Source organism: Acomys russatus, chromosome 30 (assembly GCF_903995435.1).
Source record: "Acomys russatus chromosome 30, mAcoRus1.1, whole genome shotgun sequence".
Taxonomy (NCBI): Eukaryota; Metazoa; Chordata; class Mammalia; order Rodentia; family Muridae; genus Acomys; species Acomys russatus.
The window spans coordinates 4,486,593-4,504,852 of record NC_067166.1 but is presented as its reverse complement, the minus strand read 5'-3'; the positions used below and the strand labels follow the sequence as shown (position 1 = coordinate 4,504,852).

At 42.0% G+C, this 18,260-nt stretch overlaps 1 protein-coding gene across 1 annotated transcript in view; it reads right to left on the bottom strand.

Moving 5' to 3' along the window:
• Positions 1-18,260, bottom strand: part of Itga1 (integrin subunit alpha 1) — a 144,583-nt gene that overhangs the window by 79,888 nt on the left and 46,435 nt on the right. Inside the window, exon 2 of the mRNA XM_051172259.1 lies at positions 10,803-10,923. Within this exon, the coding sequence (XP_051028216.1) occupies positions 10,803-10,923 (121 nt within the window). The remainder of the gene's footprint in view (positions 1-10,802; positions 10,924-18,260) is intronic.

Genomic DNA, 18,260 nt, shown 5'->3' with positions numbered 1-18,260 from the left:
TCTTGGAAATCTCACACCCTCTTCTGTCCTCTGTAGGGCCCTGTACACATGTGTGTGTGCATGCACACACACTGGCATGCATCCATACATATAAATAGTGAAAAGAAGAGTCCTAGCTAAGCATGGGGTGCACATCCTGGAGCTGGGACGTATCAGTAGGATGAACAGGAGATCACAGGATCAAGCCTTTTCCAGTTCCACAGTGAGTTCGAAGCCTCTTTGAGCTATTTGGAACCAGACTAGAAATAACAACAACAACAATCCCACACACACACACAAAAACAAACAAAAGCAAAACAATATAGAATCTATGTGTCAGACATTTAAGCCTGGCCATGAGAGGAGAAAGAAAAGAGATTAAAGTGCAATATTTCAGGTGTCTTAAAACTGAAGCGTGAGGCCAGCTGCGTGTCTCACAACAGCAGATGAGTCTGAGCTTGGTACAAATTCAGCAAAGTCTTAGGAAGAAAGCACCATGCTGTTGCTAAGTGCATGGAGTGCAGTGCAGCTGGGCGGGAGCTGAGGCTTCAGAACTAGGTGAGGTCCAAATCATGAGTGTTGTTCCGGTCCGCATTAAAAACTTTTGTAAGCTCAAACACGACCAGACTTACATTTATGTGTGTGTGTGTGTGTGTGTGTGTGTGTGTGTGTGTGTGTGTGTGTGTGTGTATACGTGCATGAGTATGTATGTATGTATGTATGTATGTATGTACGTATTCACCCACCCATTTATTTTTTGTCATGATCTTACCAGGTAGCCCAGGCTAGCCTCCAATGTGTGCTCATCTTGCCTCCACCTCCCAAGTGCTGGCCTAGAGGTGCGCGTCACCACACGTGACTTCCATTTACAGGTGAGTGTCACGTGGAACGGATTTGCCTACACTGTTGTGGGCAAATTGAAGGGAAGCAAAGTTGGGGGCGAATAAGGCAAAAGTTCGGATGAGATCTGGATTGAGGAAACAGAGGGGAAAGAGGAACTGATCCTATAAGTAAGCAGTTAGGCTATAAAGCCACTTCGTGTGGGCTCCTCCCAAAGGAGAAGTAAGACAAAAAGGTTCAGAGAGAGTCTGTGAAGATGTTTCTAAGCCTCATCTGAATGAGGATAGAAGAAGAAGGAAAAAATAGAGGGGATGACAAAAGTCACACTGGGTATAGAAATAAAGAAGTAAGTAATGGGTTACTTCCACGGAAAGCTGTGGTCAGCCTTGCTGGAGAACATCTTAGAAATCAGTTAGGGGATAGGATCTTTTTAGATCAAGATAAAGAAGTTTACTCATTAGAGTAGAGATAGGATAGATATTGAATTTCATTCAGAAATTTAGACCCAACAAGACAGGAAAGACGTTTACTTCAAGCTGGACAAATGCAAATAGCCAAACTGCTATGAATATAATATTTATAGAACCCATGATTGCCACATGGTTCTCCCTGCTGTATGTAGTTTGTTTTGTACATGTGTAATAAAATAAATGTATTTAGAAAAAAAAAAGAAAAAGAAAAAAAAAGAAAAGAAATCGCATGAAGCACATTGTGAGTCTGGCTGCAGCCTATGAATAAGCATCACCTCCTGGAAAGAGTACAGAGTGAGATAAGGCTGAAACCTGGCAACGGGTCTGAAAGAAGGAGAAAATGAGGTAGGAGGGACCAGAGATAGAGAGGAAGATGCAGGTCCAGGCTGTCATGGAAACCCGAGAAGGGGAGAGGCCCCAGAGTGGCAGAGAGAATGGAAGCTGTGCGCTGGCATGTGGCCCCTTGTCCTCATGAGGGCAGAGTGGGCTGCTTCACAGAACTTTACCAAAAAGTGACACACGTTATCTTTAAGACCTAGCTGTGGAGCCCTGTGTCGGTTCCACTACATTCACTTTACAAAACAGCCCTCAAACTCAATGGGCGCAAACAGGTTATTTTTCTTGAGGCAACGAAGTTCAGAGCTCCATCACAAAGAAAAGCACAGTTGCAACACTCTGCCTCCCCGAGTGCCAGGATTAAAGGCGTGCGCCACCACATCCAGCTGCCGTCCTCATTTTTAAGACAGGCTTGTTCCTTTCTGCACTGCCTAGGTACTCAGGAACTCTATTGCCTTCCCTGCAACATTAGCTTTTCCGCATTCTTTCTCACAATCGTTAAACCTAAGGAGATGGACTCCATAGTGCATTTCATTTGCTTTACTGAAAAGATATGTCCAAATTTATTAGCATAACTCCATCTCCTTGATTTTTAGCCAAGCTACCTGAAATAAAGTGGCTGCAATTCAGCTTCCATTCCCACCTGACAGTCTGGATCCTTTCCCTTCTCTGATGTCTGTGACACCATGGGTTTATGGACACTGTCCACATGGCACAATGACTGGTGTGAGTCAAGGCATCCTGCAACATCTGGATTTGGTTGAGGCGCCAAAACACCAAAGTTAAATGAATGAATCCAAGGAACAGGAAAATACTATAACGCTCAGAATCTTGAGGAATTATAAAATCAATGATTTTCGTTTTTGTTTTGTTTTGTTTGTTTATCGAGACAGAGTTTTCTCTGTGTTGTAGCCCTGGCTATCCTGGTACTCGCTCTGTAGCAAGACTAGCCTCGACCTTAGAGGTCCACCTGCTTCTACTTCCTGAGTGTGGGATTAAAGGTGTGTGCCAATACTGCCAGGCTTACAATCAATGATCCTTTTAGTCAGTAAGTGCTGGGGTGATGGGTTATACAGCAACAATAGGTGGAAGCCGGAAAGACATTTCCAGTTCCTCTGGCTCTTGAGATCTTGCTGTGGCCTCTCGCTGCTCCCTGAGCCTTGAGCTGTAGGCATATCTGTTGGGACTGAGCTCCAGAACTTGGCCTGTTGAGAAGTTGCAGTTTTCTGTAATTGTCTCTGTTGCAAAGTGAAGTTTCCTCAACACAAGAGAATGACATCTGTGTGAGTAAGAGCCCCAAGGAACAGGAAGTTTGCTATGACGTTGTGTCTCCTAGTGACGTCAGAAGCTACACTCATGAAGTCTCACCAACGTGGCTGCCTAAGCATGAGCTGAACAGGGAAAATAGCAGGAGATATGCTAACATGGAAGAGGAAGGCTTATGAGGCTCAACCCCACACAAAGAATTACAGGCGATTAGGGAATGCTGAAAGCGACAAGCATATCAAATGATTATCAAATACCAAATAGCCCTGGGAAGGAAAAACATTTATACATACATATGTATATATGTGTGTTTTTTCAATATAGATACATATTAATATGTGTTAATATATTAATATTATATTATGTAACATTTTATGGACTGAACAGGTCGTATTTACATATTTTCACATGATCAAAGAAAGAGAGACTCCAGGCATAGTGGTGCATGCCTTTCCCAGCACTCATGAGGCAGATGCGGCCAGCTCTCTGTGAGTTTGAGCCCAGCCTGATGTACAAAGTGAGTTCCAGGACAGCCAGAGCTACATAGTAAGATCTTGTCTAGAAAAAAAAATTTTTTAAATATGAGTTTGAAAGAAAGCAATGCGAGGGTTGATATATAGGAAGGAGAAGAGGGAGAAAAAGGAAGGGGGAATAATGCAATTTTATTAATCTCAAAAATATAAAAAATATAATAAAAAACAGGAAGAATATGTAAGGTTCGACCTTATATCTTCTCTCTCTCTCTCTCTCTCTCTCTCTCTCTCTCTCTCTCTCTCTCTCTCTCTCTCTCTCTCTCTCTCGCAAAATAGCTAATGTAATTTAGCAATAATCAGCGAGAGGCAGCAGAGTAGTGGACTGGTAGAGTGACTTAAAGTGACAGAACCCACTCAGGTATAGCTGATCAGGCACATTTCTGAGTACATTTCTATAGCAGACGGGCAATACAATTCCAGACTCCCAATCTCAAGACACAGCATTTCAATGGAATGGACACAGTGCCTATAGGGGAACTGACTAGTTGGGAAACATTCTATTAGCTCGAGAAACCTAGCATAAGGAGTGAAAAATGGAGATTTGAGAAGCTTCTTATTAACAAATAAATTGTGAGTGACAAAACAGGGAACTGGAGATTGTGAACAGCCCACGGAATAAAGACTGAAAGGACAGGTGATGGGAGGTCTGAGTGGCCACCGCACAACAGGATGAGGCTTCCGGTATACACTGGAACTGGGGGCTAGGACAAAGTTTGGCCTCTAGCATAGTCTGGAGTATCCAGCAAATAGAAAGAAAGGATCTGAGTCAAGGCTTACTATGAATTCTGGGGGCAGAGGGGGGGGGGGAGGGGATGAAGACCAAGCTGTGTGAGTACAGGAAGTGGTAGAACCCAGTGACAGAAGATCAAGACAGGAAGTTTGGGGGTGTCAACCAGTGGGGGAGACTGCACCAGCAGGATATAACACATGAAATGACTGTTCAGTCTGCTGGGGGGCTGTTTCCCCTGGCAGCTAGCACACTCTTCTTGCGTCACACATATCTTAGCCACCCTAAGGTTAAGAAAGCCTCATTTTTTTTTCCCCCCAAGCTGCATAAAAATAACACGATCTAAGAAAAGCATGACCAGAGAGGTCCTGGAATTCCAGCAACCCCGTTATGGTTTTGTGTGTGTGTGTTTGTTTGTTTGTTTGTTTTGGGTTTTTTTTTTGTTTTGTTGTTGGGTTTTTTTGTTTGTTTGTTTTTTGTTTTTTGTTTTTTGTTTTTTTTGTTTTGTCTCATAGAACTGACCGCACTCTGTCATAAGGCACAACTTACCTCTTTTTAACATTTATCATCTGTTTCATGTCTCCCTCACTCAAAGTACATCAGCTCTCCAACACTGCCAATTTTTGTTCACTTTATATCCTTAGTGCAGGTGACAATTTTATGTATAAAAAAAGGGAAATTTATTAATATATTTTTAACTCAAATGAATATGTCGAATAAGTGGAATCTGATTTTGTATTTTATGAAAAATTGAGATTCTTGGGTCATGAAATCTTTTTTTTTTTTTGTCCTGTTTTCCATTTTAGACGGCATTTTGCTTCTAGAATGTTCATCCAGGACTTTTGTGTCACAGAAGGCATTTCATCAACTCAAGGTCCTAGGGAACTTCTTAGAAGGAGAAAACTGGCTGAGTGCCTGGGGTGTTGCTGCAGATCCTGGACTTGTCACATGCTCGCTATGAAAACCCTGTGGCCATTCATTCCACGTCTCAGTTTCCTGTCAGTAAGATGACGATCACAGCGATATCTTTCCTGGGGTCAATGTGATCGCCTGAGTCACAAATGCCTCATGACCTGTGCTCTTGACTCAAGTTGGCTTGTCACACTTTTCTTTGTACTAATTTATTATTTTTTTGTCTTTGTCTTTGATTTAAGACACCTTCTCATTTTGAAGCCCTGGCTATCCTGGACCTCGCTATGTAGAGCAGGCTAGCCTACCACAGAGAGCATCAGGCCTCTGCCTCATGGAGTGCTGGGATTAAGGGAGTGCACCACATGCCCCGCCTAAATGTTGGTTTTTATATACAACATTGTGAAATGCCTTGCTGTTAAGTGAAGAGAGGAAAAGGTTTCGGATGCCATTACTGATCTCTACAGAAACATCTAATGAATGCAAGAGGTATTAAAGCTAGAAAAACAATTCTCCATGTAAAGGTTCCAGTTATAATAAAAGCTTAGTGAGCTGAGAAAAAAAAATGTGCTATTCATATTAGCTGTTTTGTTATTATAACCATGAGTATATTTATTTGAAGAGTGGGTGATCTCTGATGTCATTCTACAGGAAAAATTCATGGGGAGGGTTTTTCCATATTTACGTTATCCCATAACACCCTTTTAAACCTACCTCTTTATTGGTGTTGAATAGAGCCAACCAAAGTCACTTTCAAACTGTCATAAGCCCCTGTCAGGCAGGTTTCTTTTTTTCTCTCTCTTTCATGAATGGGGGTAACTGTTTAGTGACCTCAAAAAAGTGAAACTTGTACAGTGACCCTATTATTTATACTGATCTTGATTTTTAAAAAAAAAAAGGAAAAAGATTGGAAATGAAATAAGAAAAAAAAAAAACAAACAAACAAACCAACCCCACAATTTTTGCAGGAAGAAAATGTCAGTTTTGTTTTGTGTTTGTTTCTCGAGACAGGGTTTCTCTATGTAACAGTCCTGGCTGTCCTGGACTCACTTTTGTAGACCAGGCTGGCCTCAAACCCATAGCAATCTGCCTGCCTCTGCCTCCTGAGGACTGCGATTAAAGGTATGCACCACCACACCCAGCTGAAAATGTCAGTTTTGAAAGGCATCATAAAGAATGCAAAATAAATATTATGATAAACTCTATCAAAGAAGAGCTTTAGGAAATCTTCTTCTTCCCAGATTGAATACGTTTTATCTAAAAGATACACATATTGGACACAGAACACCGGTCACACAAGCCGTGATGATACCTTTTCCTAGCACAATCTAGAATCCTCCGGGGTGAAAAAAAAAATGGAAGGACGGCAGAGTCTTAATACATACTGGGCTGTGGATTGGGTTTGGAGGGGATCTATTCATCTACACCCTGACAGCTACTGGTGGAAAACATTCCCAGCGAGGTCACAGAAGACTCCAAGAGGGGCAGCCTGGAGAGCCACTAAAAGGTCCTGCTCGGAAGGCCCAAGAGAGAGGAGTGGAAAGCCCCGAACGGTATCTTGCATTTTCCCGGAGTGCCCGAGACCTTGCCTTTCTGACGATGGCTACCACCGCATCTGGACATCTGGAAGGCCTACCCAGGACCGTGCATATTTTAATCGCCTTTCTTCCAAGCAAAGCTAGTAAACTACCCAGGCTCTTTTGGGCCGTTCTGAGCCACATCTCAGCCACCTGGATGCTGAAAACTGCGGTGCTAGCCGTGATGAGCAACACTGATCTTAATCAGGGATGGTGAGAAAAACGTGTGGTTTCGGGGCAGGCATCGTAAAGTAAATCTCTCCTGACCATAAACTTCTCAGTGGTAGAGGGAACATAAAGCTACCTTTGTAGCTTCATGTTGTTTTAATTCTTTCAAAAGAATTTAAATAATGTTTCAAACATGTGTAGTGACTCCAAAAGAAAACCTTCTTTGGGCAAGCTGCATCCAGGAGGTAAGATGAGTCAGAATCTTTTTTTTTTTTTAACCTAAGTTTCTAAATGTGGGCAGTAAATATGACATATGAAGCTATTCATCCCTGAAGAAATCAAAACAGAGTCCATGTTCCCCAAAGTATGTCAGTTATTCCATAGTGTATTTCCCAGAGGAAGCCTGCATTCTGTCTGATCTTATAAACATTTGCACAGTATCCAAACATGTTTCCACATCACCAGTGCGTGGATCTCTTTAGAGCCACAGTTGGCTACCATGCCACCCTTTACAGCTCGGGGCTTCTGGGGTACAAGTCTTGTTATTTTGAATTCATTTATTCATACCCTTTTGGTTGTTTCCGGTTTTTGTTTTCCCACAAAATCTTCGTAAACAGGGGATGTTAAGTAGAAACAGGTAGCTGATACCGGTACACATCCTAAATGTGCACAAGCTCTCACATACATATTGATAAGTAAAAATCTGACACTGAGCAAAAAAAAAAAAAGGTGATTATCAAAATTTACTTTTAAACATATTTTGAATAAAGGGGAAAGCGCAGGCAGGCCTGAAACCCATTTCTGGCACTGCCTTAAGCAGTTCCAAGTCTTTAGGAGGACTGCTCTTGACTTATTTTCATGTAGTTGTGCTTGGCAGATGCTGACAGCATGTTCACCCAGCTTCAGCCGTCTTGTCAGTACACAGTGCGCAGTGTGTGTATGCCTGCAGGCCAGAGGCGGTGCAAGGTGTCAGGTGGGCGCTGAAGCCAGTCATCGCTCAGGAAGTGTCTGTGCTGCTCTGTTTCCTTCTCCACCCATGTGCATTCTACTTTAAAGCTTCTGACTAGCTAGACACCATCTTGAACTCAACCTGTTTAAAAAGAAACCCATCAACTTCCTAAGGGGATTGGTTTTGCATTTCGTTATGTAAATATGTCTCTGTCAATGACTTGTTCCATTTCCAAGGACCCAATACAGGAATGTTGGAATGTGCCTCATCCTCTTCAATATCTTAATTTTCCCTTTAGAAAGTTCCATCAAAACTTAAGAATTCATCAAAACTTAATAATTGGATACATATTTGTTTAATTCTGATCACCCCTAGGGTAGCCTGGGGTGTCATTTCTCCTTTGGATTTGTTTTTTTGTTGTTGTTGTTTTTATTTTTTATTTTTTTCTTTTGAAACCATGTTTCAAGTAGCCCAGGCGGGCCTTGAACTCCCTAGGTGATAGAGAGTAACCCTGGACTCCTGACCTTTCCCTCTCAGTGTCTCAACTGCTGAGATTCCAGGCTGTCTCACCAAGCCCTACAAAGACTCACCTCAAAAATACTACATTGGGTTCTTGCTTGCAGGTAGATTTCCTAACATGTAGGCAATGCAGTCAGCTCTCTCCTAATTTCCTAATTGACACTTAATGAAACAACCTACAGTGGTGTCAAGATCTGTTATTTGCCGTACATGTGGCTTCCCAGCTTGGGGTGACACGTCCTCTTATCCACAGAGCCAGATCCCAAACGAGAAACCGCTTTCTCCTTCCTGAACTCTCAAGAAGCTCCTAGCGGGTCCCACAGTGCGTGGTAGCACTGTCGCTCCTTAATTGTTTCGTGTGTACTTTCTAGATTATTCGCTTGTTTCTTTAATACTATGTTTCCCACAGAATTAGAACAATGATGGCAACATAGGACATATTTGTTGCTTAGCTGATTCAAAATGTATGCTATGGCTAAAAGAAAAAGTCTTAGCCTTTAAAAAGACCATTTGTAAAGAGAACTAAGCTACATTTAACAGGCGAAGCAAGATCTATAAGGCATGGTCTCGGCTCTGAGAGAAGGTTGAGCTCCTATTATTGTCTCACAAACGCCCCTAGCATTAAGTGTGCTTAGAGTCCGCTTCCGGATGGCTTCATTCAGATGTACCCTCACCAACATCTGCTTCACAGCTTTGATTTTCTAGTCAATCTCTGCATTCGACTGTTCTGTCTCTTTCTTATTTAGCTCTTCGCCTCTGTGAAGACAGGAGGACTCTGGGGATGAACCCATCATAGCATCAAGGCCTCACTCAGGGCTGGCTTAGTTTCTTTTTTTCTTTTTCTTTTTTCTTTTTCTTTTTGTTTTGTTTTGTTTTGTTGTTGTTTTTCGAGACAGGGTTTCTCTGTGTAGCCTTGGCCATCCTGGACTCACTTTGTAGACCAAGCTGGCTTCGAACTCACAGCGATCCGCCTGCCTCTGCCTCCGGAGTGCTGGGATTAAAGGTGTGCGCCACTACGCCCGGCGTGGCTTGGTTTCTTAATCCTTGACCTCCTGGCTCCATGAAGAAAAGGGGCTGGAAACTTCCTGGGTTAGCAACCTTACTCTAGGGAAGAGATCTTAAATTGTGAAACACGGCTTAAGGAGGCCAATGGTTCCAATAAGTAAAGGAAAACACAAGTGAAGGACTTCTGATTCCAGTCCTGTGTAAAATCAGAGAGGCAATTCTATGTGGGAGAGAAAACTTAACAGAGATCTCTCTCATATGGAGGATTAAACAAAAATAATACAGTAACATCAAAAAGAAATTTTATAAAACGTTTTGTCAATATTTGACAGTCCTTTACGTAGGTGTTTTAAGTCTTCAAAGCCCTATGTTCTTTAAATTTATGTATCTATTAGTGATAGGTTAAAAAAAATGACTTTTAGATGTGTTCACTACATAGACAAAATAAGCCTGGCTACTAATAGGTCCACACACATTTCCCCCATGGGTTGAGATCCTTGAACTGCAGGTACAATTTCTACAAGAGTGTAAGTGATAGCTGGTGTCTAAAAGAAGGACTTGGTCAAAAATAGTGTGGGGTGGGGATACGGGAAGCATCAGATAGACAGAGAATGTAAAACTTCATAGCAGTATTGCTGAAGTTCTCACAAATGGTAATGCACACATAGAATACAATATTCATAGTTAGAAAATAGGAGAACTCAAGTTACTACTTTTGATGGTCTTCAAGAGATTATTATCAACTTAAAAAGTCTAAAAGATAATGAAAATATACATTTTTTTCTGTGAGTTAATAATTGTGGACTAGCACATCACTGTTATCCTAGAAAATAGAAGTCTCATTTGCTAGGAAAAAGAAAGGAGCTTTTAAAATTAGGGAACAGAAATCTTAACTATGTCATACTTAGTTCTATAATATATGATTTTAGAAATCTGCATAGACTACAATTAGGTAGGGCTGAAAAGTAAAAGATTTCCACTATTCACTTTGTGATAGTGTTTTAAAAAATTAATATAGTCTAAAATTTTTAACTAAAATGAAATTAACTAAAGGTTCACAGTATTAAAAGTGTATATCAGAAATTTAGTATGGTTTATAGTCATCCCTACACAACACTTAGAATACCATGAAAGGAAAAAAAAATCTAAGATCTAAGCCCCCAGCAACTAACGTATCCCTTTCAAGGCATCTCATCTCTCATCTTGTCTTTCTTAATACATTTGAGTCACGTACTCAAGAAACCCTAGAATAAGAATAGCTCAGGAAGACTTGTCAAAGCACCACAGTTAGTGCTGGAATAAAAATCGTCCTTGAGGCCATCAGAAATCTGTAACCACTTCCTTTAAAACTCCAAGGAAAGCAGCTTTGTTGACTTCACGTCTGCTTTCCATCACCGACCCACTAGACGACGTTTTCTACCATGAATGAGTCACTTGGCTAAGGTTCCATTCATACCACAAGCTCCAAATGTTTTTCCATTTCTGTGTAGAAGAACCGGCCAACAGCAGAGCCCGCTTCCTTACCATTTGCCTTCCTCATTTTCATACTGTTGAACGGTGTATCCAAACATGTCCTCCACTGGGCCGCTGAAGCTCACTGAGTTCTTCACGTCAACGTTGAAGGACGTGCAGAAGTCTAGAATAACTTTGGGAGGGGAAAGAAACGCAGTTACACGAGGTGACCTGGGAGCACACCGTGTTTAGGATTTTGGAATGCTCACTCCTTGAGCGTCAACAGGGCGGCCTTTAAAATGCTTGGAAGTTAAGATCCGCACCATTCCCAGAACTAAAATTTTAGGATTGAGTGGGAGGCACAGAGATTAAAAATGACTGATGAGTTTGCATACACTTTCCCAGACATGGTTCCTACAGTCAAATGTGGCCAGCAGTGATTTAAAAAGCACCCTTTCCCCCACCGCAAGCTCTGAACACGCAGGCAGTGGCATTTAAGCCTCACTGGAAACAGTCATCCTTTTTCTGAAAGGAAATTGCCTCTCCTTTTGGAGGTCTGTAGGGGATTGCTTTCACCCTGGGATGATCGCTTCCTATGCAGGCCTGAGAGAACTTCTGTTTCTCCTCTTGAACCAAGCACGGGATGGAAGTTTGTACCAAAACAAAAACGGGTCCTTACAACAGTGTTGACTGACAGCCTCACAAACTTTTCAGATTAAATTAGATAGTATTCCCATTAGTACATGCCTGGCAAGCATTATATATACAATGAGAGCGTATCTCTTTAATTTTCTTGTGATTCAGGTTTTAAAAGAAAAAAAGGCACACACTTGTAATCCCAGCGCTGAGAGAGGCAGAGGCAGGAGGATCTCTGTGTGAGTTTGAGGCCAGCCCTGTCTACAGAGTGAGCTCCAGGACACACCAAGGCTACACAAAGAAACCCTGTCTCAAAAAGAAAAGAAGTTTTACAAGAAGTGTGGCCATGTACAGAGAGAGGTTCTGAAATCACAAGCTCAGATGAGAGGAACCAAACTCCCTTTTTGGTCCTGGTTTTAAAAATATACTTACAAGTTTCTCCATCCTTCTCCTGAATGTAACTAACAATTTTCCTCAAAGACCACCCCTGATACACTAACAGCACATTGTAAGGCATAGTGACAGGTGCCTAGACTCAGCTTCTCAAAGTTAGATTCAATCACATAGATTCTGGAAGCGTCTCTGTTCTATTCTTATGGGTTGAGTAGAGTCTACCCATCTAATCCCCTGACTCCTATTCACTCTAAACTTTTTCAAAAATATACTCTAAATCCAGGTAACTCTAACTCATAACCTTCAAATTACAGTAACAGTGGTATGTATTTATTGATGCATGGGATTCTAACTTAATTTAGAGAAAATGCTTCCAGAAGAAAACTTTGCTTTTCATGTGTAGGTGTGTCTTTATAGTCTTTCTTGATCTTCCAATTCCTAAAACCCCTTCTTGGATTTTTAAAGAAATTTCTTTCCAAGATAACTATTAAATACTATTTATGTTACTATTATCTATTGGAGATTTTCCCCCTAGACAAGGAAAGTCTTAAAACTGGGGGCAGCCTTACTCTTCTCTTTATCCTTTACACAAACCTGGCACAGTTCCTCCTACACAGATGGGCAGTAACATGTTTATAGCTGAAAGATAACGTGCTGAAGAGGAAAGGATGCCAGCTGTGGCTGGAGATGCACTGGCAGCCTTTTCATCCTAGCAAGGGAGAGGCTTGAAAGTTCTAAGGTGGGGGGCGCATGGAACTTGGCAGTGAGAAGAAAATTTCTACCCAGGATTTGGGAGGGTCTCTGTGCACATAGTAAGACACACAGGACAAATACGGTTGTGAGATCACAAAGCAGACTTCCTGGCTGGCGTGAAGGAGGTAGACAAAGAGTGGATAGCCAGGACAGGCCCTTTTATGTACATTTCCTTTTTGTTTTTCAGGGGCGATGGAGCACAGCTGGTTACCATCCCTCAGTCCTCTTTTAGATACCAGGAAGACATTTTAAACAGTGCTCATCCTCTGCTCTAAGCTTCTGGCTCATGTGTTTACCTGCTCTTCCCTGGATTTAATGTTTTGCACAGTTTCAACAGATTATTTCTTTCCCATGAGAAATACACAAGATATTGCCTCCACAGTGTGGTCTCTCAACCTAGGCACTATAGACAATTTTGTTGTAAGAAGTTTTCCAAAAGGTGTTCGGCAACATCTATGTCCCCAGCACTTATGGTACTAGTGGCGTTCTGTGAGTTTCAGCAGTCAAAATGGTCTCTAGACACTGCCAAAATCTTGTGGAGTCACAATCACCCATAACAGAAAACAACTCTTCGAGAGCTACAAGGAGCAGAGCACTAGCGCCGCCGACCACACACTAGCTGTGCCATCAGTGGCCCCTGCCAGCTGTGCCATCAGTGGCCCCTGCCAGCTGTGCCATCAGTGGCCCCTGCCAACACCCAGAGTTCATGAATCAGACCTCCATGGTGTCACAGTCCTCTAAAGGCCTAAGAAGTATAGCTCTGTGGCATGTTGCTTCCTTTTCACTGTGTCTACACAGGCAGCAGAATTGAACTACATTCAAATAACTTACGAAGTTTGTGTAATGATGACAGTAAACCATACTAAATTTCTGATGTACACTTTTCATACTGTGAACCTTTAGTAACTTAATCTTAGAAAGGAAATTAGAATATATATGAATGGGAAAAGCATTTTTGGGTGGGTCAGGGTCAATTTCACACATTTAAAGGGTTTATTTTTCAGCACACTATTTAATTTTCTCCTAAAGGCCACTTTTGGTGTTTGGTATTCTCGGGTCCGTTTATTCTGCAGGTTACAAAGAATGTCAGAGGATGGGTGCTGCGTTTCTTTTTCTATTTCCTGTCCTAAGAATTCTACAGGCAATTTTCTCAAAGTGATGGTAAGTCTGTCCCTTTTATGTTTTCTGAGGCACCAAGGAACTTATAGTAGAGGAGATGACATTTAAAAAAAAGAGAGAGTTTACAACTGTCCTTTTGATTTAAAGGAGTAGGTAAACAGTGAAAGCAACGTCTTCTAACTTCTAAAGTCCAATGCTCATTTTATTATGGTCGATATTCTTGGAACTTTACGCTCTAGAAGCAAGATGAGTTGGCACTGGTTCTCAGTGAAAGGGGAAAAAAACCCGAGAAACAAACATCAAAAAACAAACCAAGCAGACTGAAAGGCTCAAGACTCCAGATGAGGAAAATATTGACAGTAACCGACAACGAAGCACAATCTAAAGAAAATCCCAGTCTCCCGTGTGCTCCTGAGAGTCCGCTCTCTAACGGGTACGCCTTGTGCCACGCTTTGTCCCCCCAGTCTCCCATGTGCTCCTGAGAGTCCGCTCTCTAACGGGTACGCCCTGTGCCACGCTTTGTCCCTCCAGCTTCACTCTACTGAACTTGCCAAGAGTCCTGTGGCTGCCACTCTCACCAGCATCCTGTGGGTGGAGCCTCAGGAGCCAAGAAGCGTCTCCCATATTTCCACGGGATTCCACAACACAAAGCATCAGGTTTTCTGTCTAAAACTAGAAAGAGCTTGGGCGCAGGTGACCGAGGACAGTTTCAGGAGGAAAGTATCTTCTGCTTCCCAAGAGTTAGGTCAGGCAGTTCTGTCTCATCAGAGGCGGTTGGAGGAGGAAACCTTTCTTTGGTGGCAACTGGCTGAGGAGGATGCTGAGGAGGCTGGTATGGGAACGTAGTCATGGCAACAGAGCTCAGACCAAGCCTCTTGAAGGACTTTATGGAAACACATGTTTACAGAGAAAAGAAATGACGGAGTCAGCTCTTTTTCAAGTATGACTGTGTGTTTCGTGTGTAGTAGTTAAAAGCAGACGAGGAAGATGAGGTTGCTGATGTTGAGGGTTATCTTTTGTAAATTAAATCACTTTTGTGGGGTTTTTTGTTTGTTTTTGCTTGTTTGTCTGTTTGTTTGTTTTTCCTCTCCAGCATGAAATAGCTTCCAGATCTGGGTTTATTTACTCTAAATTTTTTTTCATAGAAATAACCATTAAGTTGATGGCTTTAATGGCTAGATGGGGTGGCAGTTATGACTTTTTCTATTGGTATATTAGGAAATGGAATCTCAGAAAGACCGAGAGATTTGTCTAAGCCAAGTGTATTAACAGCAAGCAGAGGATGTCAACATGCGTCTCCTGAGGCCAAACCATGGACTTTCTCTAACCAGCTATTGAACTGGTCAGATTAATAAGGATGAAAATATGACCCATCTACGAGCAATGCTCAACTGGCCCAGGCAGGTTTTTTAACCCTGTCATCTTTGGAATATTTGAGGGGCGAACTGGAAAAAACCAATCTGAGTGAAGGTAGAATCTGGGCATCTTCGGATAGTGTGGGAAGGATTGTAAGCTTTGTCACAGGTGAAAGCAGTCTTAGAGGGCTTTGCCCTTGGACACACCACAGATACTCCCTGAGATTAACCTTGAGATAGTCTGGGTAGAGCCATTCTGGGCCTGGATTCAGGAAGTGGACCTGGGGACTTCACCTGGACTATTGTGTTTCTAATCGACCCTCAGTGGGAGAGGGAGACTGCCCCTTGCGTGTGATAGGCAGGCAGGAGAGGACAGAGAGAGCAGCAGGTTCAGCAAACAAACCAGCGTGCAGGCCAGAGACACCTAGGAACCCGATCCTGTGGAACGGACACTGGAAAGTTCACTCTTATTTCCCTTTAACCTTCTTTCCCTTTTGTGTAAGCTAGTTGGGTTGTATGATAAAGTTTAATTGTTAAGAAACAGAGCCAACAGGACAGTGTGGGCCCCAGTGGGAGTCACACTCCATGCTCCTCACGTGCCCACGAAGAGTCACGGAGGTGTGTGCGCTTGCTCCTTAAGTAAGAACATCAGGGCATGAACATCTGGCCCCACAATGCTGCTCCAGCCACACCTAGATGGGAATGCGTAATACCTAGTGACGATTTCTACCTTGCAAAGTCTGAGCCCAAGGCAAGTGAACAGGAAGCAAATGGTGACAAAGACGGTACGTGACAGTGCCGTTGCTTCCCTTTAATAACTTCTCGTGCGTGTTTATCCGACCTAGAAGCAGGGGAACTCATAATTAACAGTACTTTTAATCTAAAGGTTGAAATGATGACACACAGAATGAAAGTTGTACAGTAAATTGATGACTTCCAGAATAATTTCCTTTCGGTCTTGTCACATATAGCAAACTTTACGATATCAATGCTTTATCTCTGAAATCTTAATTAATTTACCTCTCGTGGATTACGTAATTGGATATCAATTTTGAGGTACACGATTATCATAAAGAATAGAAATTTGACTAAAACTATGACAAGATCTGGCCAAAATGAGCACAGGGTAACATCTTTGTAGTTGATCTGAAAGTTGAAAAGACTATTTTTATAGATTTTTGGTTATGATAATGACCGAAAACCCTCTACTAGCAAAGCTGTGGGAAATCAGTGATGAAAACATGATCATAATTGAGCCTTGGCCAGAGAGTACAGAAGGAGTGAAAGGCTCTGAATATGACACCGTAACTTCAAACAGAAAATCCATACTTGCCATAAAAAGAAATATGCCTAATTCGTGTTTCTTTCAAACAAGCAGAATGTCCCCTTATATAACGATATAAAGAAAGCACACACCATTCAAAGTCATTTCATCGCAAATGATTGACTATGTTAGTAAGATGTCCCTCTATCAGCAGGGCCAGAAAGCCCATTCAAACATGCCGGTACTCACGGGCTTCCCAGCTCTGCCCTGGGAGGCTGCTTCGTGAATTCAGTGTCGGGCAGTAAATGAGTTGTTTTGTCTTTGTTTCTAAAGTTCATGACCTCTAGTTGTTAACAAATGGCATTTGATCTTCAAAGTGCTCTGTGTGTGTGTGTGTGTGTGTGTGTGTGTGTGTGTGTGTGTGTGGTGTATGTATGTGGGACGCAGGGAAGCATAATTCTTAACACATAGCAGGTGTTTTCTACATGTTTTTAAAAAGGACAGAATGAATAGGGCAGGGGGGTGGATTTTGAGCAGGGAGGTCATCTGGACTGCCAGGATGTGTTCTCTTTGAGAAGTGTTACCCAGAATACTCAATTCTACCAGGGTGTTCCCAAACATCACTGTTTAAAAATCCCCCCTTTAAAGTTTTCCTACGTACGCCAGCTCTTCGGTACTGTTTATTTTCCTTTGTAGTATCTACAGACATCTGCTCATTGTCCCATATCCTCCCACCACAAATAATTGCTTGCTTCACCAGCCCCTTTCAGACAGTGTCTACTCTGGTCTTGGAAATTCTTATTCTCAGAGGCTGACCCCTTCCCTGTGTCATCATCATGTGTTTTACAGGATAAAAAGGCTGCAGGACCTTAGGGGTCCTGGATCCCACTGTGGGAACACAACTCATGTGTTTTTGCAAGCAACATGAGCACAGGGCTGTTCTCCAGCTGCCTGGGCATCCTGAGAGCTGAAATCATTATTTCCGTAATGGCTCAGCTGAGCACTGCATATGGAAAGGAGCCGTGCTTCAAAACAAACCAGTGTGGCCGAGTATGCGGAAATATAATACATACAGTCTTTGGCTCTATAATGACCTGGAAAAGAGTTCTTTCTGTCTTTGTTAGTGGAATCTTTGCAATGGCGTTTATTAACTGAGCACCAGTCTCTCTCCCCACCCCTTTGTGTGTGTGGTATATGCATATGCATATATGTATACGGAAATGTGTGTGCCATTGAACACCTGTGTGTACACCACAGTATACAGAGTGTCCTACTTTTTCTCTGCCTCATGTCTTGAAGACAGCTTTGTAACTGGACCTGGAACTCAGTCTTCCGGCGAGGCTGGTGGCCTACAAGTTCCATGATTCTGTATCTGCCACCAATTGTCTCTTGTGTGCTGAGGTTCAGGCCCTTACAGACATAAGTCACTTTTTACCTGGGTGTTGGGATCCTAACTCAGCCATCTCCTGGGCTGATAGTTTCTCCAACTTACCTAGTAGCTTTAATTGGCAATTTAAAATCTCAGACACTAAGAGATTCTGCTATTAGTTTTTCTAACCTATTAGTTAGCTTTTTTTTTTTTTTTTTTTTTTTTTTTTTGGATGTCTGAGGTAGGACTTGGGAGACTTCTTTTTTCCTTATTTATTTATTTATTTATTTATTTATCCTTTTTGTTTTTAAGTTTAATAAACCCGATAGCAGTTTTAAGCCCTCAAAAGCATCTGTGTATGATCTTCTATGCCTTCCTAGCCCATGAAAACACTTGTGTATGTCAATAAAAAACAAAAACAAAACAAAAAAAAAAACTTAGGACTGGTAATTTGTTTCTGACTTATCTCACTGAGCAGGAATCCTATGCAAACCAGTAAAATCCACTTCAAAGAACCTCTTAGTAAGAGGACTACAGTGTTTTGTTCAAGTCCTTCCTTGTACTGTGTCTGCCAGTTGATAGAATGCACGTGATATGTAAATAAGATTTGACTCGAAATCTGGGGTGGGAGGCAGGAATTA